The sequence below is a fragment of the Schizosaccharomyces pombe genome, assembly GCF_000002945.2.
Source record: "Schizosaccharomyces pombe strain 972h- genome assembly, chromosome: II".
Taxonomy (NCBI): Eukaryota; Fungi; Ascomycota; class Schizosaccharomycetes; order Schizosaccharomycetales; family Schizosaccharomycetaceae; genus Schizosaccharomyces; species Schizosaccharomyces pombe.
In genome coordinates, this window is record NC_003423.3 from 4,037,382 (window position 1) to 4,061,230 (window position 23,849).

Here is a 23,849-nt window from a genome sequence, read left to right on the forward strand (position 1 = left end):
GTCACATAGTCTACGTTTCATGTTGTATGATCTAACCATTGAAATGATTCTATGTTTCATAAAGTTCACATTTCTCGTTATAGAAGATGTTTTAGGTTTCGTTTGATTTTACGATAGATGTAAGCTGTTCGTCGTTTGCCGCGCAGCGAAATGAGCTTTAATATAACGGTCTCTTTTTTGTTGTTAAAAAAATCTTTTAATGTAGTAAAGTAAAAAGACAGTAGTGATAGCTGTTAAGTGGGTTTATTCAAAGTGCTCTTCCATTAATGTCTGTTTTTTAGTAATTGAAGTTTTAGTATGCAGTTATAAGCTAATTGGCTTTTAATACGCTTATGAACCCCCGACTTTATAAAAAATTGTACGCGATTTTTATGTTCAGTAGAAATCGCCGTAATATTAGTCATGGAGAACACCGTTGGGCTAGCTGCAACGTTGATAATCAATCAGTCATCCAAATTACAGCAATTTGAAAAATATATCCCCGATAATTAAAATGTCAGTTTATTTGTAAAGATCTATGTTTGGTTTTTTTTGTCAGCAATCCACTTTTGACTATGAAGAAACTTGCGAGTTTTTTTAATTTACAATTACTAGTTATTTCAGTAAATTACATCGACAAAATAGTTTTAAATTCATTTTTTCTAATATTTAATTATGTTTTCAGAAAAAACCCCTTCCAAAATAAAAACCGTATATCCTTACAATAGTTCTTTTTTTTGTTATCAATGAATGCGCGCTTACTTGGTAATGGGTTTAACCAAATAATTTCCTTTAGCATCAGCGGTGATGGCAAGGTGCTTTAATACTTCCTTCGAATCCAACGAATCCTCTTTTGAAGCTTGTTTATTGTACTTCTTAAGCAACTTATAAAGGGAAATCTCTTGATTTTGTGTAAGTGCTAGCAATTGCTCTGCAGGAGAGCTAACAGTTTCTTTCTTTGACTTTTTATTCTCTTTATCTTTTTCATTTTCGTCAAGCGAGTGTTTAGTGGGACCAGCAGGTGTATTTTGATTATCAGTGTTTGGTGAAAGCTCTTTTGAGTTGACAGCATTTCCGTTCATCTTAGCTTTTTTTAGCTCTTTCTTTGTTGGACGATACAGACCTTTTTGATAGCGTTGAGCTTCTGTCATACAGCTAGTATGGTTTCTGTAATCGGTCCTTTCAAAAGTCGTATTGCAGTCTATACAAGTAAAGTATGCGCCATGGCAACGAGAGCGATGCTGGTCCAATTTGGGCTTTTTTATAATGTCTTGACAAACTAATTTGGTTAGCATTAAAAATGTAATCTATATAAAAACACAGCAGGAAATTCGCAGGATAATAGCGAACTTCCTGTTATAGAAAGTTACCTTCACAGCAAAATGAAACCATGTCTAAATTCTTAGTTTAATTTAATTAAGTTAATAAATGAAGTCCCCTTAAAGTAAATACTGATTTCACTATAGCGTCCTTCAATTGTGGTAGGTAAAGTTTGTTGAAAAAAATTTCGTTGAAACATCTTCACTGTGCTATGTAAAGCCGCGCATCCTATTTTTTGCACTTTTTCATTTTATTTTTTTACAATCAAATGCCTTTTTTAAAAAAATAGTAATAGTTAGAATAATGTTGTAAACCTAGCAACACTTCTTTGACAATGTTATTCAGTGTTCGAACCGTATTACTTGACACGATATAGATGGTTTGCCGTTGAGCGGTAATTATGATTTTTACCATCAAAATACGCCTACAAAAAAAGCAATAAAAGATTGATTAACTTGATTTATAAGCAAGTAAAAACAGTGCAATCCAGTTATTCAGTTCATTAAAGAAATATACATAGCTTTTAAATTATGTTAATTATTCTGTCTAGCAATCATTTAAAGCAAACTGAAGGCTAGAATAATAAGGGCAATTGGCATGTTGTAAGACTATCACAAAAAAAAAAGACAGTCTAAGGTATAAGTTGAATTGAGTTTTTTGTGGTATTGTTAAACACAACTTCCAAAAAATAAAGGTTTATTTGTTTGTTTTAGTTCTTAACGCAAAACATTTTCACTATTTTTGACCAGTTGACAAATCTACTGCTGCTACGCCATCCTCAGGTTCAGCTAGATTTGGAGTTTGTTCGGTACCATCTTCAGCAAAATCTTTACCAGCAACTTCTAAAGAATTATCGGCATCCTTGCTACTTTTCTCTTCACTTATCATGTCTTTTGAAGCATCAGCTGTTTCGTTCTCGTTTTGTGTTGGTCCGTTGGAATCAGCTTTAACTTTATCCTCGTTGTCTTCATTCTGCTTTTGATCCGTGAGCTGTTCAGCTGGTGGAGACGGCGTTGGTTTTGATTCAGAGCCTTCATCAAGAGAAGCTATCTCGGTTTCATTTTCATTTGCTATTGATGCATCCTGTGTTTGTGAAGCATCGGTTGACAGTTGTTTTTGAGATGAAATCTCCTGCAGCAAAGATTTCCATCTGTTCTCCAAAATATCTCCACATATGCTTTTGACTTCGTCCTCATTTTCTTTTGGAAGTCCAGCTAAGGAAAAAATCTTCCTCACGACAACAGCAATTTTAGTTTTCTGGATTAATGGAACATCAATACCTTGGAAGTTTGCGAGCTTGTCTAGATAATTATGAACTAATTTATAGTCGACTTGACTAAGGTCCTGTTTTGGTGATAACAGGCTGCTTTGTAATTTGTGTCGAAGAAACAACAAAGATTGCTCTCGTGAGTGAAAAGTTCTCTTTGCAACGTCTTCTTCATTAGCGACAGAGCCCTCTTCTTCTTCTTTATCCTTTTCTATCTCGTCGGAGGATGCTCTTTTAGATGAAGGGCTTTTCTTTTTAGAAGCAGCAGTACTACGCCGAGGAGAAACACGAGTTTTTTTTGCAGGGTTCGAACTAACGTTTGAGGATGCATTGAGGCGTTTTTGTGGTACGGATTCAAGTGAAGGGTCAAATGTTACGGTTTTTTTCTTTGTACCTTTCCTAGTAATGCGTCTAGCTTTCGTATCATTATAATCTTCTTCTATTGGAGATGGTTCCGACATTTCTTGGTCAGATTCTTCTTCAGAAACTTCTGATTCGGAAGAAGGAACGGACAACGAGTCCAGATCTGGTGTACTTTGAGCCATTTTATAAGCTTTAATCAAACTAGCAGTTTTTGGCTTGGGTTTTTCCAAGAATTGTGATATGGCCTCTGAAGTTAAAGGAGTAAGAGAATCAGATCCTGTCCATAGGTATTCCTTGTTGGGAAAGAAAATTACGGGATAAAATGTTCCTGCACGCTTTGGTTTAGACTTTCTCGCGACGCTGGTCATTTTGCTCTCTGTAACGACCATACTAGGCCACCATGGGAATCCCGACATTTTTGTTAAAACGCGCATTCCAGGCTTATAATTGACGCGTTCAGATTGTTTGGTTTCTTTTCTCGCATTGCCGTTAGACTTCTCAGATTTTTGACTTTTTATATCGCCAATATTATTGGAAGGCTGATCCGTTTCTATAGTTTTCCTATCTTTGGAATCAGATTCCTCTTCCAAACCTTTTGAACTTTTGTCATTTGCTTCCTTATCGTCCAAATCCTTATCATCACCTACATCCCTTTGGATTTTAATATCTTCTGCTCCATTCGAACTGGTGGTTTCGATATTTTTCGAATTGTTAGTTGCCGTTGACATTTCTCGTGATTCAACTGCAATAGAAGACTCTTCTTGTTTTCCAGGATTTTCATCCTTTACGCTTGAATCCTTTATTTCAGTCATTTTACAAAACACCGTATTACCCAAAACGTCCTGTAAAAGGTAAAGGGAAGAAGCATTAATGTGAGATGGTAGACATAATGAGCACGTAGTTCTCACCGTATCATTTCATTAACCGAAGGTTTATTCTAAATAAAATTAAGCGAGGAAGTAAGGATGCTAACGCCATTGAGTTTTACGCTATTGATCAGTAAAAGTTATAATAGTTGGAGATACTAACAAACATGTAGTAGCGGATGTTTAAAGAATTCTAAAGGCTTTTATAAATATTAGGCCCATATAAATGCCCATTACTATTAAAGAACAAAACAAATTAAGATATTAACATTTGGAAATGGACTTGTATTATTTTTTTTTAAGAAAGTTTCTAAAGTAAAAGGAAACAATAATTCAATTGATTTAATGTTTATGTGAAAAATCTAAAGGAGAACGTTTATCGGCAAAACGAGAACACAAAAACAAACCCAAAATACAACCGCTAATTCATCCAAGAAATTAGCAAAATGAAACGAACAGACTATAAATTAAGCAGAAACCACCAACAGTGATTCAATCAAAAAGGAATATTAACAGTCAAATCGCATGAACTCATATATTAGACACTTTAGGCGGCAAACTAAAGATCATGAGATCCGATCCATTCACTCCATCTCTTGACTTCTGATGGCATTTCCTTCTTCTCAGATAAAACGGAAGGGAGCTTCTCCTTCAAGGACTCAACAAACAATTTGGCGCAGTTAACATCATTAATAAGAGTGACGTTGAAGTCAACAGCATTTCTGCGCATCACATAGTCTTGATCCAAAACGTTCTTGCCGCGAGCAGAAGCCAAGTTGAAAACCGAGCGAATATTGTATTTTTCAAATATAGCACGTAAAGCACGCTTGTCCTTAACAGGGAACTCAACGACTTCAGCAGAGGTAGGCTGTAATAATTTAGCAGCATCTTTATTAGCAACGTAAAGTTTATATCCAAGCTTGGAAAGGTCAGCAGCAATACCAGCAAGTTCAGGTCGATCACCACCTAAAAGTATACCTTGACCTGGAAGAGGAATCTTAAAGTTTTGAGTAGACTGAAGTGCAGCCCAATAGGCTTCCTTTACATCCTTACCGAAACAAGCAACTTCACCAGTGGAGCTCATTTCAACACCAAGGTAAGGGTCAGCACCGGCCAAACGTGTCCAGGAGAACTGGGGAACTTTAACGCAAACATAATCACGATGCACAGCCATCAAATCACGAGCAGCTGGTACTTCTTGATCAATAATAGAACGAGTAGCAACGTCAATGAAGTTAACGCCAAGAGTCTTGGAAACAAAAGGGAATGAACGAGAAGCACGAAGGTTACATTCAATAACCTTCAAGTCAGGAGTATCAGGTTTATCAGGGTTTTGGGCCAAGATAATTTGCATGTTGTAAGGACCAGTAATTTGGAAAGCTTTGCATACTTTCTCGGCTATTTCTTTACATCGGCTTAAAATATCTTCGCTAAGTGAGTAAGGAGGAAGGGCGATAGTAGCATCACCAGAGTGAACACCTGCGTTTTCAACATGTTCCGAAACGGCATGAACTAAAAGTTTACCCTTGGAAGCAACAGCATCAACATCGAGTTCCCGAGCACCCTCGATAAACTTGGTAATGACAACTGGATGATCAGGAGAAACAGCTGAAGCATTTTCTAACTTATCCTTTAGACTAGATTCATCGCGAATAACACTCATGGCAGCACCAGATAAAACATAGGAAGGACGTACTAAAACAGGATAACCAACTGCATTTGCAAATTTGCTTGCCTCGGCTACAGACGTAAGCTCTTTCCAAGCAGGTTGGTCAACACCAATTTTGTCTAAAATCTGAGAAAATTTATGACGGTCTTCAGCTGAATCAATCATCAAAGGATCAGTACCCAATACCTTAGCACCAGTCTCTTGTAACTTCAAGGCGATATTTTGAGGAAGTTGACCACCAACACTTACTACAATGCCAGATGCGGTTTCCATCTCGTAAATATCCATAACTCTTTCATAGGACAATTCTTCGAAATACAAACGCTCACACTCGTCAAAGTCAGTAGAAACAGTTTCAGGATTATAATTAACCATAATGGTGCTATGACCAAGTTTTCTAAGAGTACGAGCACAAGAGACACCGCACCAATCAAACTCAACACTTGAACCAATACGGTAGACACCAGATCCAAGAACCATAGTTCCATGTTCATTAAAATCTATGTCATGAGAGGATGCGTTGTAGCTAGTGTACAAGTAGTTCGTATGTGCCGGGAATTCTGCTGCGAGGGTATCGATCTTCTTAACCCAGGGATGAACATCAAGACGTTTTCTACGAGCGCGAACGTCTAATTCAGAAGCTCCGACAAGCTTGGAGATTTGAAGATCAGAGAAACCAGTCTTTTTAGCACGCAACATGATTTCTTTATTAAGTCCATACAAAGAACCAATTTCTTCCAACTCTTTGTAAACCTTAGCCATATTCGCGAGTTTGCTCAAGAACCATTTGTCAATCTTGGTCAAATCATGAATTTTATCAATAGAATAGCCTTGGTTAAGCATTGCCTCAACAACAGCAAAGAAGCGACGATCGGTGGGTACACTGAGGGCATTGTCTAAATCCTTGAAGGGCATGGCCATAAAACCCAAAAAGGAGGGATCGACTTGACGCAATGCCTTTTGAAGAGATTCCTCAAAAGTACGACCAACGGCCATAACTTCACCGACACTTTTCATGGAAGATCCAATTTCGCGATTGACGTATTGGAACTTGCTCAAATCCCAACGGGGAATCTTAGTAACAACATAATCCAAAGAGGGTTCAAAGTTAGCAGTGGTAGTTTTAGTAACAGCATTGGGAAGTTCAGGAAGAGTGTGACCTAAAGCAATTTTTGCAGCGGTGTATGCCAATGGGTAACCGGTGGCCTTAGAGGCCAAAGCAGAAGAACGAGAAAGACGAGCATTTACCTCGATAACACGATATTCCAAACTGTTGGGACTCAACGCATATTGCACGTTACACTCACCGACAACACCTAAGTGACGGATAATCTTAATGGCAGCAGTACGGAGCATATGATATTCTTCATCAGAAAGGGTTTGAGAGGGGGCAACGACGATGGAATCACCAGTATGGATACCAAGAGGATCAAAGTTTTCCATGTTACAGACGGTAATGCAATTGTTAGCAGCATCACGAACAACTTCGTATTCAACCTCTTTCCAGCCTTTCAATGATTTTTCAACCAAAATTTGGGGGGTTAAAGACAATGACTTAGCAGCCATCGATTGCAATTCCTCCTTATTGTTTGCAAAACCAGAGCCAAGACCTCCAAGGGAATACGCTGAACGGATGATAACAGGGTAACTAACCTTTTCGGCAGCCTGAAGAGCTTCATCGACGGTAGAAACTGCAACTGATTCAGCAATAGGAATATTGATCTCGTTCAAAGCCTTGGCAAATAAATCACGATCTTCGGAAGTTTTAAGAGTGGAAATTGGAGTACCCAACACCTTGACATGATTACGGGCAAAGACACCCATGTCGTCCAATTGGATACCTACATTAAGGGCAGTTTGACCACCGAATGTAAGGAGAATGCCATCAGGGTTTTCACGTTCAATGAGGTGGGTAAGGTATTCAGCAGTGACAGGCAAGAAGTAGATCTCATCAGCTAAGCTATGAGAGGATTGGATAGTAGCAATGTTAGGATTGATAAGAATAGTATGGACAGAGCTTTCGCGCAAAGCTTTAATAGCTTGAGCGCCCGAATAATCGAATTCACCGGCTTGGCCAATGGATAAACCACCAGAGCCGACTACAACGACTTTCTTAACTTTCTCATGCTCGGCGGCCTTAATATGACCAGAGCGGATATAAGCATTGGCATCTGGGGTATTACTTTCTTTAACCTTATCGTTAAAGTTTGTGGCACTGGCGGAAATTTTGCGATGTGGAACACCGGACCATTGAGGAAGCAAGTGTTTACTCAATTGAGATACACCAGCAGTTTCAAGAACTCTGTTAGACCCAAGAAAGGCTTTAGAAATGCCAGGAATGGCACGACGCATTGACGTAGCCCACAATGCCATTTTCACCTGCAATCCAAGCTACTTTTTTCAATTACTTACTATGAAACAAGCAGAGATGCTGGTTCGAATGGAGCAGCTGGATTAGTTTTTAAAAAATAGAACAAGGGGTGTTTGCAAAAGCTAAGAGAACAAACTCTTCTTAAGCTGAAATTTGTGACTTGCTTCTATTGATCTTTGATCTTAACTCTCACAGTACTGATAATGATGATAAGGAGATAAATGTAATGCAGCAAGTTTTTCGATATGGAAAGATTCGTGGTAGATAGCCAACTTCGATATATAATAATTAAGGAATCCTATGAAAAATGCCTTAACTTACAATTAACGATCAGGAATTTTTGGAGTATACATATAGTATTAACGAAAAAATATTGGTTAATGGATTTGCTTTAAGCAAGGGTGTTTAAATCTGGTAAAGGCAGTAAATGCAGGATTATTACTATCGATAGTTGAGCTCAGTTTAAATGTTTTAAATGATACAACAATTCGTATAATTAATAACAGCCCATTCTTTACAACTGATAATGAGATGTGGGATTACTTTTTTCTAATACTGATTACAAAAGAATAGCACATAAGCTGTACACAATTAGCCGCAAAAGAAAAAAAATTTCTTCTTTTAAACTGTTAAAACAAACGTTCAAATTCTTTTCATCTACGCGACTTCTAAATTGTATAAATGTGTAAGATGTAAATCGCCTTTTTAAACAAAAAAAAAAGAAAAAGAGAGGTTTCTCAAATCGTTAAAGGATGATAATGTCTAAACTCTTTCGATAACAATGGATGAAGCACCACCACCACCATTGCAAACAGCAGCTACACCAATCTTGGCATCCTTCTGAGCAAGAATATATGCCAAAGTACAAATGATACGAGAACCACTGCTACCCAAGGGATGACCCATGGCAACACCACCTCCGTTAATGTTAACACGCTCGGGATCTAATCCAAGAATTTTGGTGTTGGCAACAGCAACAACACTAAAGGCTTCATTGATCTCGTAATAGTCAACTTGGGAAGCTTCAATACCTGCATGCTTGAGAGCTTTGGGAATAGCAAGGGAAGGAGAAGTGGTAAAACGCTCAGGATCTTGAGCGGCTTCACCCCAACCAATAATTTTAGCAAGAGGCTTAAGACCAAGTTCTTTCACTTTGGCAGCCGACATGAGAACAAGAGCGCTAGCACCATCGTTCAAGGTAGAAGCATTAGCAGCAGTGACGGTACCGTTACTCTTGAAGACAGCACGTACGGATTTGAGTTTGTCTTCGTTAAGGTTCTTGGGCTCCTCGTCCTCAGTAACAAGCTTGTTGGGCTTACCACGACCAACAGGGACCTCGACGGGGACGATTTCTTGTTCAAATGCCTTTGTAGCTTGAGCGTTTTGAGCACGTTTGTAAGAAGAAATGGCAAAGGCGTCTTGACTGGCACGGTCAATGCTGTGTTCCTCAGCGCAAAGCTCGGCAGCATTACCCATGGGAAGTCCATCATATGCATCAGATAAACCATCACGTAAGAGACCGTCAACCAACTCAACGTTACCGTATTTGGCACCAAAACGGTTCTTTGGGGCATAGTAAGGAGCATTTGACATGCTCTCGGTACCACCAGCAACGACAATCTCAGCATTTCCAGTCATGATAGTTTGAGCACCGAGAATTGTTGCCTTCATACCAGAGGCACAAACCTTGTTAACAGTAGTACAAACGATGGAACGAGGGAGTCCAGCACCTAAGGCGCATTGACGAGCAGGGTTTTGGCCAAGATTGGCTGAGACGACATTACCCATAAACACCTCATCAACATCAGAAGGCTTAATATTGACCCTTTCAAGAGCGCCCTTGATGGCAATAGAGCCTAATTTGGTGGCAGGAAGAGAAGCGAAACTGCCGCCAAAGCTGCCCATGGGTGTGCGAACAGCAGACACAATGTAAACCTCTCTATAAAGAAAATGTTAGGAAATTTATAAATGAATCAAGTTTCACTTTAATATCACATACGTGTTAACCATTTCTTAATATGTCAAAGAATATACAAGCCAAAAATGTATATGATGAATGGTGGTTTTGCGCACGTTGTGCCATATATACTAGTACTATAATGCGCGATACCAGGGTAAGGTGAGTGTATTGTATTCTTTCAAAAGGTAACGTTCGACATCTCTAAGCAAAACTTTGCGCTGTATAATTTGTCAGCAATACTACACTACGCTATAATACACTACATTGCGTATCACTATATGTCACATGTTCTAATTATATATCGTATTATGTATGATACGATATTGAGATTGATCTTAATAATAATCTATCAAGATCTATATTATCTGAATACTATAATTAGAGCTACTGCTGAACCTCGTTCCTCAGTTCAGTTATAGGCTATATCAGTGATAGGTAACATTATAATCTAGTTAATACAATACCTATACTCAGTTGCTACTTATATTACCTGTGTATTGCGATATAATAGACGACAAGGAAAACTCACCGCAGTTTTACATATCGTTAAAACGAATACGAAACTGCGTAGCTCACATAATTTGTGTAAAGCGTAATTGCTGGACACAACTGTAAGCACAATTAAGGTAAAATAGCGGTTTATGAGGTAGTAATATGCAATTCTATCGAACAAATCAATTGATGAATGGACTAATGCTATTTGCTAATGATGTTGTTTCCTACTTAATTTACAAGTGTGAAGATTTCTAAAGGTTTTTGAGAATTAAAACATATTTGCAGTTTAAGGAATTGAGACAATTGTTACGGTGGTAGAATAAAAATCTTCTAACATGGAAAATTAATACGCTGAAAAATTCACAGATCAAAATTTGTTGAGCCTAAAAAATTATTATTATTGAAAAAAAGCATAAAAGGATTAATCAAGCAATTAAAAGGCCACGGTTGAAATACGAAGCCAACTGAGAAGAGATTTATTCGAAATGGTAAACAAAAAAAATAAAAAGAAAGCTATTCTTTGCTTTCTATATAAGTTTGAGTTAATGAATTTTAGTATTAAAATAAAATTTAATGATTAAATATGACAACTTGATAAATTGATAGATCCAACTAAATATTATTACCTTTTTCTTTGTTTACTTTTATTTTTCCAGCTCATTTCCAGCTCATAATTAATTTCTACATAAGGACATCGCTAGTTAGAAGTTTAATAAGGAGTCTTACAATGTCTATACGACGGTGAATTAGTTCCTGTGTAGTCTCTGTTCTGGTGAAACTGTAAGTGTAGCGAAAGGCAACTGCTCTGGGCTCAAGGTCCCAAAAGTATAGTTGTACTAATGTCAAAGAACTTCCCACAGTTTGAGCTACAGAATTTCACGTAGCAGAAAAATGTATAATAAAAATCCTAATGAAAAAATTTCAAAGAAAATAAAGAAAGGAAAATTAAATAATCTCTCCATCTTTTTTTGAACAAAGCTAGCGTTAACTTGTTGTCTAAATAATTTTTTGCATTTTTTGTTTACATGTTTATTCAAACAGCTGTTTGCTCTTCTTTCCTTCTCACTACAAACGCATACCCTTCATTTTACAAACCCTCCATACTCGTCTTGCCGTACAATATCTCTTTCTGTTTTAATAACGCGCCGGAGTGGGATCGAGATCTTGACTACCGAAGGTCCGGCATTCAACATGCTTTTGTCATCCCAAAAGTGGGGAATGCTACTTAAAGTTATTTAAACACCCCACAACCTTTGTATTCACAAACCAAAGGGATCACCTCAGCTGTGAACGACAGGTACGCTTCTTCAATACAGCAATATTAGTCAGCAAGTTATATTGTATCTGTGTCATCTTTCGGGCTATAAATACAAATACGATAGATCATTGTGGGTATTTGTGAAAACAGTTACTTTGATTTTTAAATAAATTGATCAATTGTTTATCATAGACAGGTAAATTGGACGTTAACAGTGTTTTGATTAAAAATCTCATACAAAAAAGAAAGATGCCGTCTAAAGAAATTGACATTAATCAAAAGAAAAACGTCTTACCTAAACCGGAGGATATTCAACTCATTATCTGTGATGTTGATGGTACTTTGCTGGGACCGGATCATAAGCCACATCCGCGAAACCTTCGTGCTTTAAAGTATCTTCGTGAAAATTATCCTCAGCTACCTTTTGTGTTAGCTACTGGTAGACAGCGAACATCCGTAGGTAATATCAGAGAAGCGTTAGGTTTACATGTCTTTCCTTGTGTTCACCTTAACGGCTGCGTAGTTTACGATAAAGGTGAAATCGTTGCTTGCGCAGCTCTTAAAAACTCTTTAGCCATCGATATTATTGATAAGCTCAAAGACATCCAAACGTGTGCACTTTTCGGTTACGATGAAGATTACGTTTACCAAATTAAACAGGAATCGGATAAAAAACAACATGGTATTAAGTTTTTGCGACTCTGTGGGGAAACAGTAAAGGACGACGCCAATGAAATGCTCCCTCAGCTTAAGGGCCCGAAAGACATCTTCAATAAAATGGTAGTTTTTGATGATGATACTAACGGCCTTGAAGAAGCCAAAAAGCGACTGGCTGGCATTCCTTCGGATGAAGTTGCTCTTACCCAAGCGCTTCCCCAGACTTTTGAAATAATTCCTCCCAATGATAACAAAGGGGTTGCGCTCAAGAATATTCTTTCAAAGATTTATCCATCCATTAGCTTGGAAAACGTCCTAGCTTTTGGTGACGGAGCAAATGATGTTTGCATGTTTGAATTGGCAGGCTATTCCGTAGCCATTCGTAGTGGAATGCCTGTCGCCTTAAAGGCAGCCAAGGCAATTTCCGACGTTTCAAGTGCTGAAGGTGCCGTTGGTGAAGTGTTGGAACGAATTTATAATATCCCTCCTGATTTTAATTAAATTTAACAACCTATATAGTATCTTTTTCCTGTTTAAATTATAACAAAAAAAATTCAATATCTAATTCCCATACAATAATAAATATCAAAATAACGAAAATTACAATACATATTATATATAAGCATTCGTAAACTTCTTTATTTACGTAGCCGCGGGTATAACTATTTTTCTGTGAATGCCGTGTATTTTTACTTTAGCATGTTAAAAACTGCTTTCTCTTAAACAGTGCCTTGTAGACCTTACGAGGAATATGAAAAATCAATACAAAAAGATGCTTTTAATTTAATCATGAGATCATTTTATAACATTATCAACATATGGAAATTCCAAACATCGTGGCATTAGTAAGTTTCCATAGAAAGAAAAAGAGAAATCTAAGAAGACTTTTTCTTCTCCTCTTCTTGACGCTTAGCATCTTCGCTTTTACCCTCCTCATCCAATTTGGCAAACACCTCAGAAGATAATTGGATTCCAGCGGCCTTGACGTTTTCTTCGAGATGATCTACTTTGCTAGTACCAGGAATAGGTAGCATAACCGGACTGCGTTGTAAAACCCAACTCAAAGCTATTTGACTAGTGGAACGATCAAGGTCTTTTGAAACAGCGTCCAGGATGGTTCCGGGTTTGGCTAATGCTCCTGAAGCTAAGGGATACCAAGGAATAAACGCAATTCCCTTCTGTTCACAATATTCTAACACTTTCTCATTCTTACGATTGACAAGGTTGAATAAGTTCTGAACACTAACTACCGGAAAATACTGTTCAGCTTCTTTGATATCGTCTACTGTAACCTCACTCAATCCAACATGGCGAATCAATCCTTCTTTCTTCATAGCTGCAATTTCAGAAAATTGGTCTTTGCGAGGAACCTTGGGATCGATGCGATGTAGTTGCCAGAGGTCAATTTGCTTAACTCCAAGTCGACGCATGCTCATAAGTACTTCTTGACGTAAAAATTTGGGTGCTCCACAAGGATGCCATTCATTTGGACCTGTACGAACAAGGCCACCCTTGGTAGCAATTATAAGTCCTTTGTAAGGGTATAAAGCTTCTCGTAAAAGATTCTCGCTGACCTCAGGGCCGTAAGAATCGGCGGTATCAATAAAGTTAATATTGAGTTCAGGCAAACGTTTTAAAGTTGCGATGCAAGCCTCTTTGTCTTTGGGTTCATCCCATATACCATCACCGGTAACTCTCATTGCTCCGAATCCCATTCTATTGACAACCATGTCGCCAACCTTGACAGTCCCAGCTTGTGAAGCATCTACGGCGGAAGAAGCTGCAGTTTTACTCATTTTTGTGTCTTTTGTCGCTTTTCTTAGAAATCAAGATCAAGTACTATAGTGGATCCGGTAAGTGTGGGATGTCAGACGCCGTTTCCTTTTATAGTAATTTTACATGGTGTATTCCTTACATAAGCTGGATTGATGCGGACTATCTTAAACCACGAAAACTGATTTATTACATACCCTATTTACAGAATCCAGTGGTATGATGTAAGAGCGCGTTAGACAATATATTGTCATAACGATGACTAATACTATTATAGTACGATATTGCTGGTTGGATTTTGAATTAGAGTAAATAGCTAAGTCCTTTTTGATTTGGCTCTTATTCAATTTAATGATAATTTTATGGTTCCAAAATCTGATGCTGGATGAATTGTCTAAACTGTATCTCTGTCTTCTTTTGCCAGCCCATTTTTATTCATGAGCAACGATGGTCGCACATAACGATAATGATCTTTATTGCTATGTTTCTTTCTATTCAAGATAATGTGGATTTATATTTTCCATCTTCTTGAATTATGCTTGATCGTGCTATCAAATCGTACTACGAGTTATCATTTGGAGACCACAAATGGGTTGACCAGTTCCGTAAATCGAGGTAAACATTGCACATAATAACAATTCTAGGACTGTATTTGAAAGGAAACACATTTTTTGAATTTAGTTGATGATGCCAGTATATTATTAGTGTTATTGACATTCAGCAATTTGTTGTGTGTTTTATAAACACACTAAATACTTTGTACAGTTGCAAAACTTGCGCTCTAAAAATGTTTGCACCGCACTTTTACAATGGCTATTTACTCTTACTATTGTCTTCGAAAAGCTTATAAATTTGGCTGCTAAACATGGGTCGGTAGCTCAAATCGTAGACATAACCAGTCTTTTAAGGTCTCAATTACACCCATGTACGACTTTTAAGGAGGAAGTTGGTAAATAAAAAAGTATATTTGGTTTTCAATAATTACGATTCATTCCTTTCTATCAAAATGAGACGATGTCGTTCTTCGGCAACCTTAAAGAGTGTAGTGGAAGTTACTGAGCCGATCATATCTCGTTTAGAGAGTATAAAGACAATGATTTCTCTAGCTCATTATCAAAGCTTAACGAGATATAAATCGCAGTTGAGACATGAATGCGCTAAAGCTCGAAAACTTGGTTACACTTTACTTCAAATTTGGTAATTACCAAAAGTTGTGCATTGTGGGTACTTGGCAGTAACTGATGATGGAAGAGGATTTATATGATGAGTAAGTGGTCTAAAAACATTTTATAGTTATTTCTAACTCGCCAGGTTTGGAAATTACATAGGCCCTGAAAATGAAGAAGATGAAGAGGAGCTGTTTCCTCAGGCTCCTAGCCCTACAATTGCACAGGTACCATCCTTTGAAGAGGTCATTCCTGATGAAGAATTAGAAGACGTTGAAAGGGCCGAGGAAATGGCGTTGAGTCATCTAGAGCCTCAGAATGCCGTTGTTCTTCACGAGGATAAACAATATTATCCTAGCGCTGAAGAGGTATATGGGTCCAACGTGGATATCATGGTTCAGGAACAGGATACTCAACCCTTAAGCCAGCCCATTATTGAGCCAATTCGTCACAAAAGGATTGCTATAGAAACAACAAACGTCCCAGATACTGTATACAAGAAAGAGTAAGTATGTGTAACAATGTCTTTTCTAACTTTTTAAGGTTCCTCTTCGGTCTCTTAACTGGGACAGATGACGTTAGATCTTTTATTGTTGCTGGCCATCTGCATCACGGCAAAAGCGCTTTATTAGATTTACTCGTTTATTATACCCATCCTGACACCAAGCCGCCAAAAAGGCGTTCACTTCGATATACCGACACTCATTATCTTGAAAGAGAACGTGTGATGTCTATAAAAAGTACTCCACTTACGCTCGCAGTTTCTGATATGAAGGGTAAGACGTTTGCATTTCAGTGCATCGATACGCCTGGTCATGTCGATTTTGTTGATGAAGTCGCTGCTCCTATGGCCATAAGTGATGGTGTTGTATTAGTCGTTGATGTTATTGAAGGTGTAAGTTATTCTGGCCTTTTCTTGCGTTTTGAAGATATAAAGATTCTAACATGCTTTAGGTGATGATTAACACCACTAGAATTATCAAACATGCGATTCTTCACGATATGCCAATTGTGCTCGTCTTGAACAAAGTTGATAGGTTAATCCTTGAGCTACGTCTCCCTCCGAATGATGCTTACCATAAACTTCGACACGTTATCGACGAAGTAAACGATAACATTTGCCAGATTAGTAAAGATTTGAAATATCGCGTTTCTCCTGAGTTAGGGAACGTTTGTTTTGCTTCATGTGATCTTGGATATTGTTTTACATTGTCTAGTTTCGCAAAACTCTATATAGATAGACATGGAGGTATCGACGTGGACTTATTTTCTAAAAGATTGTGGGGGGATATTTATTTCGATTCGAAAACCAGAAAATTTGCCAAACAGTCCTTGGATGGCTCTGGCGTTAGAAGCTTTGTCCATTTCATATTAGAACCGTTGTATAAATTACATACCCTTACTATTTCTGACGAAGCCGAAAAACTCAAAAAACACTTATCTTCTTTCCAAATTTATTTAAAACCCAAGGATTATTTATTAGATCCTAAACCACTCTTGCAACTAATTTGCGCATCGTTTTTTGGATTCCCCGTTGGTTTTGTGAATGCAGTTACTAGACATATTCCATCGCCTCGAGAAAATGCCGCTCGTAAAGCCTCTCAATCATATATTGGGCCTATAAACTCTAGTATCGGCAAGGCTATCTTAGAAATGAGTCGTGAGGAATCAGCACCATTAGTCATGCATGTTACTAAACTTTACAACACCGTCGATGCTAATAATTTTTATGCATTTGCTCGTGTATATAGTGGTCAGGTTAAAAAGGGTCAGAAAGTTAAAGTTCTTGGAGAAAATTATTCTTTAGAAGACGAAGAGGATATGGTGGTTGCTCATATTGCTGAAATATGTGTACCTTGCGCACGATATCGTCTTCACGTTGATGGAGCTGTTGCCGGCATGCTAGTTCTTTTAGGAGGTGTTGATAACTCTATTAGCAAAACAGCAACCATCGTTTCGGACAATTTGAAAGATGATCCTTACATTTTCAGGCCAATTGCTCACATGTCCGAGAGTGTTTTCAAGGTGGCTGTAGAGCCACACAATCCATCAGAATTACCAAAACTACTTGATGGCCTACGAAAAACAAACAAAAGCTACCCACTATCTATCACAAAAGTAGAAGAATCTGGGGAACATACTATTTTCGGTACTGGTGAGATGTATATGGATTGTCTACTTTATGATCTTCGGACTTTATACTCTGAAATCGAAATCAGAGTTTCCGATCCAGTTGCTCGTTTCTGTGAGACTGCGGTGGACACATCAAGTATCAAGTGTTTTTCAGATACTCCAAATAAAAAAAATCGTATCACAATGGTAGTTGAGCCATTGGAGAAAGGAATTTCTAATGACATTGAAAATGGAAAAGTTAATATCAATTGGCCTCAAAAAAGAATCAGCGAATTTTTCCAAAAGAACTACGATTGGGACTTACTAGCTTCACGTTCCATCTGGGCTTTTGGTCCCGATGATCGTGGTACGAATATATTGCGGGATGATACTCTTAGTACAGATGTTGATAAAAACGTGCTTAATAGCGTAAAAGAATACATTAAACAAGGTTTTCAATGGGGGACTAGGGAAGGTCCTCTATGTGATGAGACAATCCGAAACGTGAATTTTCGCCTGATGGATGTAGTGCTTGCACCTGAACAAATTTATCGAGGAGGTGGTCAAATTATTCCAACCGCAAGGAGAGTGTGTTATTCTTCTTTTTTAACAGCGTCTCCACGGCTAATGGAACCAGTGTATATGGTTGAAGTACATGCCCCCGCTGACAGTCTTCCTATTATTTATGATTTATTAACGCGTCGTCGTGGTCATGTCCTCCAAGATATCCCTCGGCCAGGTTCCCCATTATATTTGGTGAGAGCACTTATTCCAGTCATTGATTCTTGTGGATTTGAAACAGATTTACGAGTGCATACTCAGGGTCAAGCTATGTGTCAAATGGTATTTGATCATTGGCAGGTAGTACCTGGTGATCCACTGGATAAGTCTATCAAGCCCAAGCCATTAGAACCCGCACGTGGCTCTGATTTGGCGAGAGACTTTCTGATTAAGACAAGACGTAGAAAAGGTCTGGTGGAAGATGTTTCTACAACTCGCTATTTCGATCAAGAAATGATTGATTCTTTGAAAGAAGCAGGTGTCGTACTCTCTTTGTAATGTCGGTTTTAAGTCTTTATAATGGATTTTGCAAAAAAAAATAAATTGGGTAGATTTTAATAATAAAGTATACGATTATTTATGAAAGTTCGAGAAGTCTAACAACTTTTTTTTGCTTTCAAATCTCGCGTTTACAGTGTATGAAATCCGAAAAATCAGCGCATATCTTGAAGCCGTAAATTATTTGTGAAATCCTTGATCAGAAGGAAAAGTCGCATTTTGGTTTTACGATTTTAGTATATAGATAAATAACTTCTATTATTTATTTTTTTATGTTAAGAAACTAACACTCAACTGAAATAACGTAATTTCATAGTACTATAAACACCCGAGGTCATATGTCATGAAGTTACCCTCTCAGTATACCGGAAGACTTTAGGGACATATACAACTTCCGGAAGTGCTCTGCTTTTGGAAGTAAAATACAGCGAGTTTAGTTAGATTAGTTTATTATTATCCTTAAAACTGAAGATGGGTTTGAGACTTTTGTTTTCTCTCATTTGCGTATTTTGCATATCGAACATTTTTACGCAAGCCTTCTTGGTGCATCAAATATATGGTAATTCCAGCTTCACAAAAATATCTTTAAATCAACTTGAGGGCAGAGATTCTCAAGAGGAACTACAAAGGCGTCAGGAAATCCGATATTATGGTCGTGCCGCTGAAACTGGAGGAACTCCTACTTACTACGGGTATGCGACACCCACTAGCTCTAGTGAACCCAGTATCTTTTCTGAATCTGCTACTCCCTCAGAAACTAATTCTTACTCGTCTCCGGTCAGCTCTTATTCTGATCCCGCAACTAGTCAGCTTCCCTCGTCGACTTCTTTCTTTTCACCTACTTCTTCTGAATATACGCCTTCTAGTACGGAATCCAGTTCTCTTCTGGACCCAAGTTCTGTATCATCAGCTATTTTACCAAGCAGTACTAGTGTTGAAGTAAGTATTTCTTCATCAAGTTTGTCATCTTCTGATCCTTTGACTTCTTCAACTTTTTCCTCCTTGAGTTCAAGCACTTCTTCAAGTCAGCCATCTGTGAGCTCCACCTCTTCTTCAACCTTTAGTAGCGCAGCTCCTACTTCCACTAGCTCCTCCTATTTGTCTAGCTCAAGTGTTGTTTCTTCATCGAGCTCTCCTTCATCCTCCTCTAGTTCGACACTTACTTCCTCTTCATTAAGTACTTCTTCTATTCCTTCTACTTCTTCTTCATCATCTTCTACTTCCTCGTCCTTGTCTTCTTCCTCTTCCTCTTCTACTGCTTCATCTTCGTCTTCTTCTTCTTCCATTATTTCTTCGTCCTCCTCCTCTTCTTCTTCTCCCACATCTACCTCTTCTACTATTTCTTCTTCCTCCTCTTCCTCTTCTTCTCCCACTTCAACCTCTTCTACAATTTCATCGTCGTCGTCGTCCTCTTCTTCTTTCTCTTCCACCCTTTCTTCGTCTTCTATGTCTTCGTCGTCGTCGTTCTCTTCTTCTCCTACTTCTTCCTCTTCAACTATTTCATCATCATCATCTTCTCCTTCCTCTTCTTCTTTCTCTTCTACTACTTCTTCCTCAAAGTCATCTTCTTCTTTCTCTTCTACTGTTTCTTCTTCTTCGAGCACTTCGTCTTCTACGTTAACAAGTTCTTCTTCTTCAAGCTCTCGTCCCGCGAGCTCTTCATCTCATTCCTCGTCTTTGTCAAGTCATAAATCATCCTCGTCTTCTAAATCCTCTTCTGCTCCAGTATCTTCAGCTTTTTATCACAACAGCACCTCTAGCAGAAGCTCTAGTCATTCATCTAGCCATTCATTATCGAGCTTGAGCTCAAAACCAATTCTGACTGCTAGCTCATCTTCACTTCTAACTTCTTCAAGCCATACATACGAAAGGTCAACTGTATATGTGGTTACGGTGGAAACTGTTTCTAGTGGATCTAGTACTTATGCATCTCAGTCAACTCAAACTAGCATTTTGTTGGTCATTGTTGGTGATAGTTCATCGACAGACAGTTCCGGGGCTTCTTCAACTCATAGCAAGACATCGATTTTCTTTAGTTTATTTGTTGTTTTAGCTGCTGCGATTGTTATTATTTAATTTGCCGAAACGCTCGGTCTAAAATTAGATTCACTAAAGTTTTGAATCTTTAATGCTTCTTTTAATAACGTGAACTGTTTATTTTATTTTTTTAAGAAGCTACAGAATGGGTTGAAACCACGCGGATCTTGTGGTTTATTAAACGTTTTGATACCTATATTTATTACTATTAAACCTGGCTTATATCTTTGCTTGGCGGTCTGCTACTTAAATTTTTCGTCGAAGGCTTTTTTGATTTTATTTGTAATTTATTTCAGCAATTTTAATGTCGCAAATTATTAGTAAATAGCGACTCTTTTGATAATTAATGTTTTGGACCAAAATTACAAAAATATTTTTTTACTGAGAATTCCACTGGATTAGTAATTAATATAAATTGATTAAAAACACGATCAATAATGATCGATTAATAATTAATATTGGTTGAAATATCATTCATTAAAGTTAGCTGAGTTCAAAGTATTAGCGAATGCAGTTCCGTGATTAGGAATTAGGATGTAGAAGTTGATGCATTAAAGAAAGTTAATAAAACGAGATGAAATGAGAGAATATATGAGATGGAGAAAAGCAAATAACAAAAATAAAACGATAACAAATACAAATACAAAGCCAGATCCATAGTTATCCCAGGACTGGATCTTTTCGAAGTTCTTCATCGATAACTACAGCACTTGAAGTATTGGAGACACTTGCTGCTTTGGGGAAGCTTTCATCCAATGACGGAATTGCATTTTTCAAAGGCACCGAAGGCAGCACATCGACGCCAGTGGAAGGAGTAAAGCCTGGTTTTTCTAAATCCTTCACCTTTTCATCCTCCTGCTCTCGAATTAAGGAGTCTAACTCTTCTTGGATTTCATCTTCTTGATCTCTTGACATACGACCTTGAAGCATGTCATTTACCTCATCCACATACGACATTGCTTCATCTCGATCGTTACATATTCTCCCAACTCGTTCTAAAGGCATATCGGCCTGCAATTGTCTAATCAAATTTGTACCTTCTTGTAATCCAAACATTACATCTTTTTGAATCAAAGTGAACTCGATGGTAGACAGTAATTGCTCGATGTTCCCTAATTGTCCATATGTTTGAGTTATTAATCCTGAATATAATTTCTTAGCTTTTAAAGCTCGCAATGCGCCCCTTTTGTCTGAGTCCCGAAGACATTTACGAGCAATGTCGATTTCCAGCTGTTCAATTTTCTCTAGTCGTTTGGAATACCTTAGAAGTTTATCCCTTTGTTCCTTTATACTTAATATGCTTCTGTCCTTATCATTAATTTTACTACTGTTAACCCCCATAACTAGCTAAAGTGTAGATTTTGATGGTTGCTAAACGGCGAGTGCTTTCAATTTTCAATCCCAAGCTAATGCATGAATTTGACTTATCTAAGAAAAGCCTTTATGATTTAAATTAGAAAGAAAAAAGCGGCCACAGCAACACAATGAATGAAATAAAGGTATATATGGTAATGCAGACTGTTGTTTAGTTAAGGGAGAGATGGACACAACCTGCTATTAAATAGTAAAGTGCAACGATACCTTTTCTACACTTTACGAGTTATACTGTTTAACAACCTATAATTCGTTAAAACCTTTTAGAAAAAGTATGGTACGAGTTATATTTATTGTGCTATGAAATTCAAAAAAATTCAGGTGTAATTAAAATGATAACCTATTTTCGTATTATTTGTTAGCGATGAAAGAAATTCTTGTATCATAGTTAAACGAACTATTTGGCGAAAAGAAATGGATGTTCAACAAATAATACTGAAGCACGCATAATTTTGAAAAAGCAACTGTGATGCTCATGAATGAAAGCCAGTTCGGCAACGTATGGAAAAAAAGAAGAATATTGAAAGAATAGGTTACTGAAACAGTAATCAATAAAAGCTTCCATAAGCATCATTTATCGTATTGTCAAAAAGATGAAAATAAACGAATTAACTATCTCGACTAGCTTTCAATTTGTTCAATTCAAACAACCGTCTCTGTACCTTTCCATTATTTTTGCCAGCGTCCCGAAATCTGATAGTTGAGTTCTTACTACGAAGGTTCGGAATCAATTCTTTTTGTAATATTATTGCAGTAGTTATAAATGTATTTATTTAATGACTATGTAAGTTTATTTATCTTTGTGTTTAGCTGTCAGGATAATATAATACCGTATTATGTTCCCTTGCACTATATCTTTCATTGTTATGGATATGCGTGAGCGAAGTTCACTACTACACAACACATAAGTGTAAGTTTATTCAAAATGACGACCGTAGATACACAGCACGATGATATGATTGTAAGTAAAACTTTGTATAATAACCAAGGTTTCGCTTTGAGGTTGATTGTTTTAATTTTGACTAACTTTTACCTAGCATGATGCGATTTTAGATTATTATGGAAAACGTTTAGCTACGTGCTCTTCTGATCAAACCATTAAAGTTTTTTCAATTGAGAACAATCAACAAACACTGTTAGAAACCTTAAGAGGTCATTCAGGCCCCGTTTGGCAACTTGGCTGGGCCCATCCCAAGTTTGGTACTATCCTAGCCTCTGCTTCTTATGACGGACATGTTATTGTTTGGCGCGAAACTGGCGGTGTTTGGAGTGAGTTAATGGATCATACAGCTCACCAAGCATCTGTTAATGCTGTCTCCTGGGCCCCCCATGAGTATGGTGCTCTATTAGCTTGTGCAAGTTCAGACGGAAAAGTTTCTGTGTTAGAATTCAAAGATGATGGCTCTTGTGATACCCGTATCTTCACCGCTCATGAGCCTGGTTGTAACGCTGTCTGTTGGTCACCCCCCAGCCTGTCTGGCTCTGTTGTTGGTCAATCCCCCGCTGCGGGTCCCAAAAAACTAGCCACTGCCGGTTGTGATAATCTCGTGAAAATTTGGGCTTTTGATGCAGGTGTCAACAACTGGATCCTTGAAGACACGTTAGCTGGACATGTGGATTGGACCAGAGACGTTGCTTGGGCTCCCAGTGTGGGCCTCACCAAAACTTATTTAGCTTCCGCCTCTCAAGATAAAAATGTTTTTATTTGGACTAAAGAAGGAGATGGTCCCTGGCAAAAAACCCCTCTTACCGAAGAAAAATTCCCTGACATCGCATGGCGTGTATCTTGGTCATTATCTGGCAATATATTGGCTGTTTCTTGCGGCGATAACAAGGTATATCTTTTTAAAGAATCACAAAATAAATGGCAGCTTCTCAATGAACTGAGCAACTGAAATTAATGAGTTCATCTTCTTTCGCTTCCAAACCTAATCACATTTTATGATGGTCGTAATGTGTTTTAACTTTCTATCTCAATAAGCATAATTCTTTTTTTTTTTGCAAAAGAAAAAATTTTTGTAGTGACTTATAGATTTCTTTGTCCTTTGCTCTCTTTAAAACAATAAAAACTGTGAGGTTACGCTTATCATTGACTGGTTTTAGTAGTTAAAAGAACTACAGTG

General features: G+C 37.7%; 10 protein-coding genes and 15 long non-coding RNA genes across 25 annotated transcripts, besides 1 other annotated feature; 11 read left to right on the top strand and 14 right to left on the bottom strand.

Moving 5' to 3' along the window:
- Positions 1-232: 232 nt before the first annotated feature.
- Positions 233-452, top strand: SPOM_SPNCRNA.6410. The gene has a single exon (NR_195759.1). It is a non-coding gene; the product is annotated as a non-coding RNA (long non-coding RNA).
- A 155-nt stretch (positions 453-607) lies between these two features.
- On the bottom strand, positions 608-1,476 carry SPOM_SPBC215.06C (LYHRT family protein). The gene is made up of 2 exons (NM_001022606.3): positions 1,350-1,476; positions 608-1,258 (listed from the first exon to the last, which is right to left on the bottom strand). Exons 1-2 carry the CDS (start codon positions 1,369-1,371, stop codon positions 738-740), a joined length of 543 nt encoding a protein of 180 aa, NP_596683.2. The 5' UTR covers positions 1,372-1,476; the 3' UTR covers positions 608-737.
- Positions 914-1,219, top strand: SPOM_SPNCRNA.6411. The gene has a single exon (NR_195760.1). It is a non-coding gene; the product is annotated as a non-coding RNA (long non-coding RNA).
- A 27-nt stretch (positions 1,477-1,503) lies between the features above and the next one.
- SPOM_SPNCRNA.1658 lies at positions 1,504-5,787 on the top strand. The gene has a single exon (NR_150553.1). It is a non-coding gene; the product is annotated as a non-coding RNA (long non-coding RNA).
- On the bottom strand, positions 1,793-3,788 carry pdp2 (PWWP domain containing protein). Its single transcript, NM_001022607.3, has one exon. It carries the CDS (start codon positions 3,739-3,741, stop codon positions 2,035-2,037), a length of 1,707 nt encoding a protein of 568 aa, NP_596684.1. The 5' UTR covers positions 3,742-3,788; the 3' UTR covers positions 1,793-2,034.
- On the bottom strand, positions 4,058-7,950 carry arg4 (arginine specific carbamoyl-phosphate synthase Arg4). The gene has a single exon (NM_001022608.3). It carries the CDS (start codon positions 7,835-7,837, stop codon positions 4,355-4,357), a length of 3,483 nt encoding a protein of 1,160 aa, NP_596685.1. The 5' UTR covers positions 7,838-7,950; the 3' UTR covers positions 4,058-4,354.
- Positions 5,777-8,386, top strand: SPOM_SPNCRNA.1659. Its single transcript, NR_150554.1, has one exon. It is a non-coding gene; the product is annotated as a non-coding RNA (long non-coding RNA).
- Positions 8,342-9,904, bottom strand: erg10 (acetyl-CoA C-acetyltransferase Erg10). Its single transcript, NM_001022609.3, has 2 exons — positions 9,835-9,904; positions 8,342-9,774 (listed from the first exon to the last, which is right to left on the bottom strand). The coding sequence occupies exons 1-2, from the start codon at positions 9,843-9,845 to the stop codon at positions 8,598-8,600; spliced, it is 1,188 nt and encodes a 395-aa protein (NP_596686.1). The 5' UTR covers positions 9,846-9,904; the 3' UTR covers positions 8,342-8,597.
- Positions 9,905-10,022: 118 nt separating this feature from the next.
- Positions 10,023-10,373: an LONG TERMINAL REPEAT.
- A 22-nt stretch (positions 10,374-10,395) lies between these two features.
- SPOM_SPNCRNA.6412 lies at positions 10,396-10,777 on the top strand. The gene has a single exon (NR_195761.1). It is a non-coding gene; the product is annotated as a non-coding RNA (long non-coding RNA).
- Positions 10,778-11,553: 776 nt separating this feature from the next.
- odr1 (haloacid dehalogenase-like hydrolase) lies at positions 11,554-12,817 on the top strand. Its single transcript, NM_001022610.3, has one exon. The coding sequence runs from the start codon at positions 11,798-11,800 to the stop codon at positions 12,704-12,706; it is 909 nt and encodes a 302-aa protein (NP_596687.1). The 5' UTR covers positions 11,554-11,797; the 3' UTR covers positions 12,707-12,817.
- On the bottom strand, positions 11,648-12,092 carry SPOM_SPNCRNA.1660. The gene has a single exon (NR_150556.1). It is a non-coding gene; the product is annotated as a non-coding RNA (long non-coding RNA).
- Positions 12,818-12,978: 161 nt separating the features above from the next.
- Positions 12,979-14,060, bottom strand: SPOM_SPBC215.11C (aldo/keto reductase family protein). The gene has a single exon (NM_001022611.3). The coding sequence runs from the start codon at positions 13,999-14,001 to the stop codon at positions 13,081-13,083; it is 921 nt and encodes a 306-aa protein (NP_596688.1). The 5' UTR covers positions 14,002-14,060; the 3' UTR covers positions 12,979-13,080.
- SPOM_SPNCRNA.6413 lies at positions 13,168-15,064 on the top strand. Its single transcript, NR_195762.1, has one exon. It is a non-coding gene; the product is annotated as a non-coding RNA (long non-coding RNA).
- On the bottom strand, positions 14,249-15,069 carry SPOM_SPNCRNA.6414. Its single transcript, NR_195763.1, has one exon. It is a non-coding gene; the product is annotated as a non-coding RNA (long non-coding RNA).
- A 105-nt stretch (positions 15,070-15,174) lies between these two features.
- cwf10 (GTPase Cwf10) lies at positions 15,175-18,598 on the top strand. The gene is made up of 4 exons (NM_001022612.3): positions 15,175-15,245; positions 15,290-15,649; positions 15,688-16,039; positions 16,099-18,598. Exons 1-4 carry the CDS (start codon positions 15,220-15,222, stop codon positions 18,313-18,315), a joined length of 2,955 nt encoding a protein of 984 aa, NP_596689.2. The 5' UTR covers positions 15,175-15,219; the 3' UTR covers positions 18,316-18,598.
- SPOM_SPNCRNA.6415 lies at positions 15,215-15,638 on the bottom strand. The gene has a single exon (NR_195764.1). It is a non-coding gene; the product is annotated as a non-coding RNA (long non-coding RNA).
- SPOM_SPNCRNA.6416 lies at positions 15,777-16,260 on the bottom strand. The gene has a single exon (NR_195765.1). It is a non-coding gene; the product is annotated as a non-coding RNA (long non-coding RNA).
- Positions 16,783-18,615, bottom strand: SPOM_SPNCRNA.1661. The gene has a single exon (NR_150557.1). It is a non-coding gene; the product is annotated as a non-coding RNA (long non-coding RNA).
- Positions 18,616-18,666: 51 nt separating this feature from the next.
- mtl3 lies at positions 18,667-20,842 on the top strand. Its single transcript, NM_001022613.3, has one exon. The coding sequence runs from the start codon at positions 18,787-18,789 to the stop codon at positions 20,389-20,391; it is 1,605 nt and encodes a 534-aa protein (NP_596690.1). The 5' UTR covers positions 18,667-18,786; the 3' UTR covers positions 20,392-20,842.
- SPOM_SPNCRNA.6417 lies at positions 19,439-20,102 on the bottom strand. The gene has a single exon (NR_195766.1). It is a non-coding gene; the product is annotated as a non-coding RNA (long non-coding RNA).
- On the bottom strand, positions 20,805-21,883 carry vps20 (ESCRT III complex subunit Vps20). Its single transcript, NM_001022614.3, has one exon. The coding sequence runs from the start codon at positions 21,691-21,693 to the stop codon at positions 21,013-21,015; it is 681 nt and encodes a 226-aa protein (NP_596691.1). The 5' UTR covers positions 21,694-21,883; the 3' UTR covers positions 20,805-21,012.
- Positions 21,884-22,001: 118 nt separating this feature from the next.
- SPOM_SPNCRNA.6418 lies at positions 22,002-22,495 on the bottom strand. Its single transcript, NR_195767.1, has one exon. It is a non-coding gene; the product is annotated as a non-coding RNA (long non-coding RNA).
- On the top strand, positions 22,030-22,581 carry SPOM_SPNCRNA.437. The gene has a single exon (NR_150825.1). It is a non-coding gene; the product is annotated as a non-coding RNA (long non-coding RNA).
- Positions 22,582-22,619: 38 nt separating this feature from the next.
- sec13 (GATOR2-SEACAT complex/COPII-coated vesicle component/nuclear pore outer ring WD repeat protein Sec13) lies at positions 22,620-23,849 on the top strand. The gene is made up of 2 exons (NM_001022615.3): positions 22,620-22,687; positions 22,764-23,849. Exons 1-2 carry the CDS (start codon positions 22,652-22,654, stop codon positions 23,619-23,621), a joined length of 894 nt encoding a protein of 297 aa, NP_596692.1. The 5' UTR covers positions 22,620-22,651; the 3' UTR covers positions 23,622-23,849.
- Positions 22,924-23,200, bottom strand: SPOM_SPNCRNA.6419. Its single transcript, NR_195768.1, has one exon. It is a non-coding gene; the product is annotated as a non-coding RNA (long non-coding RNA).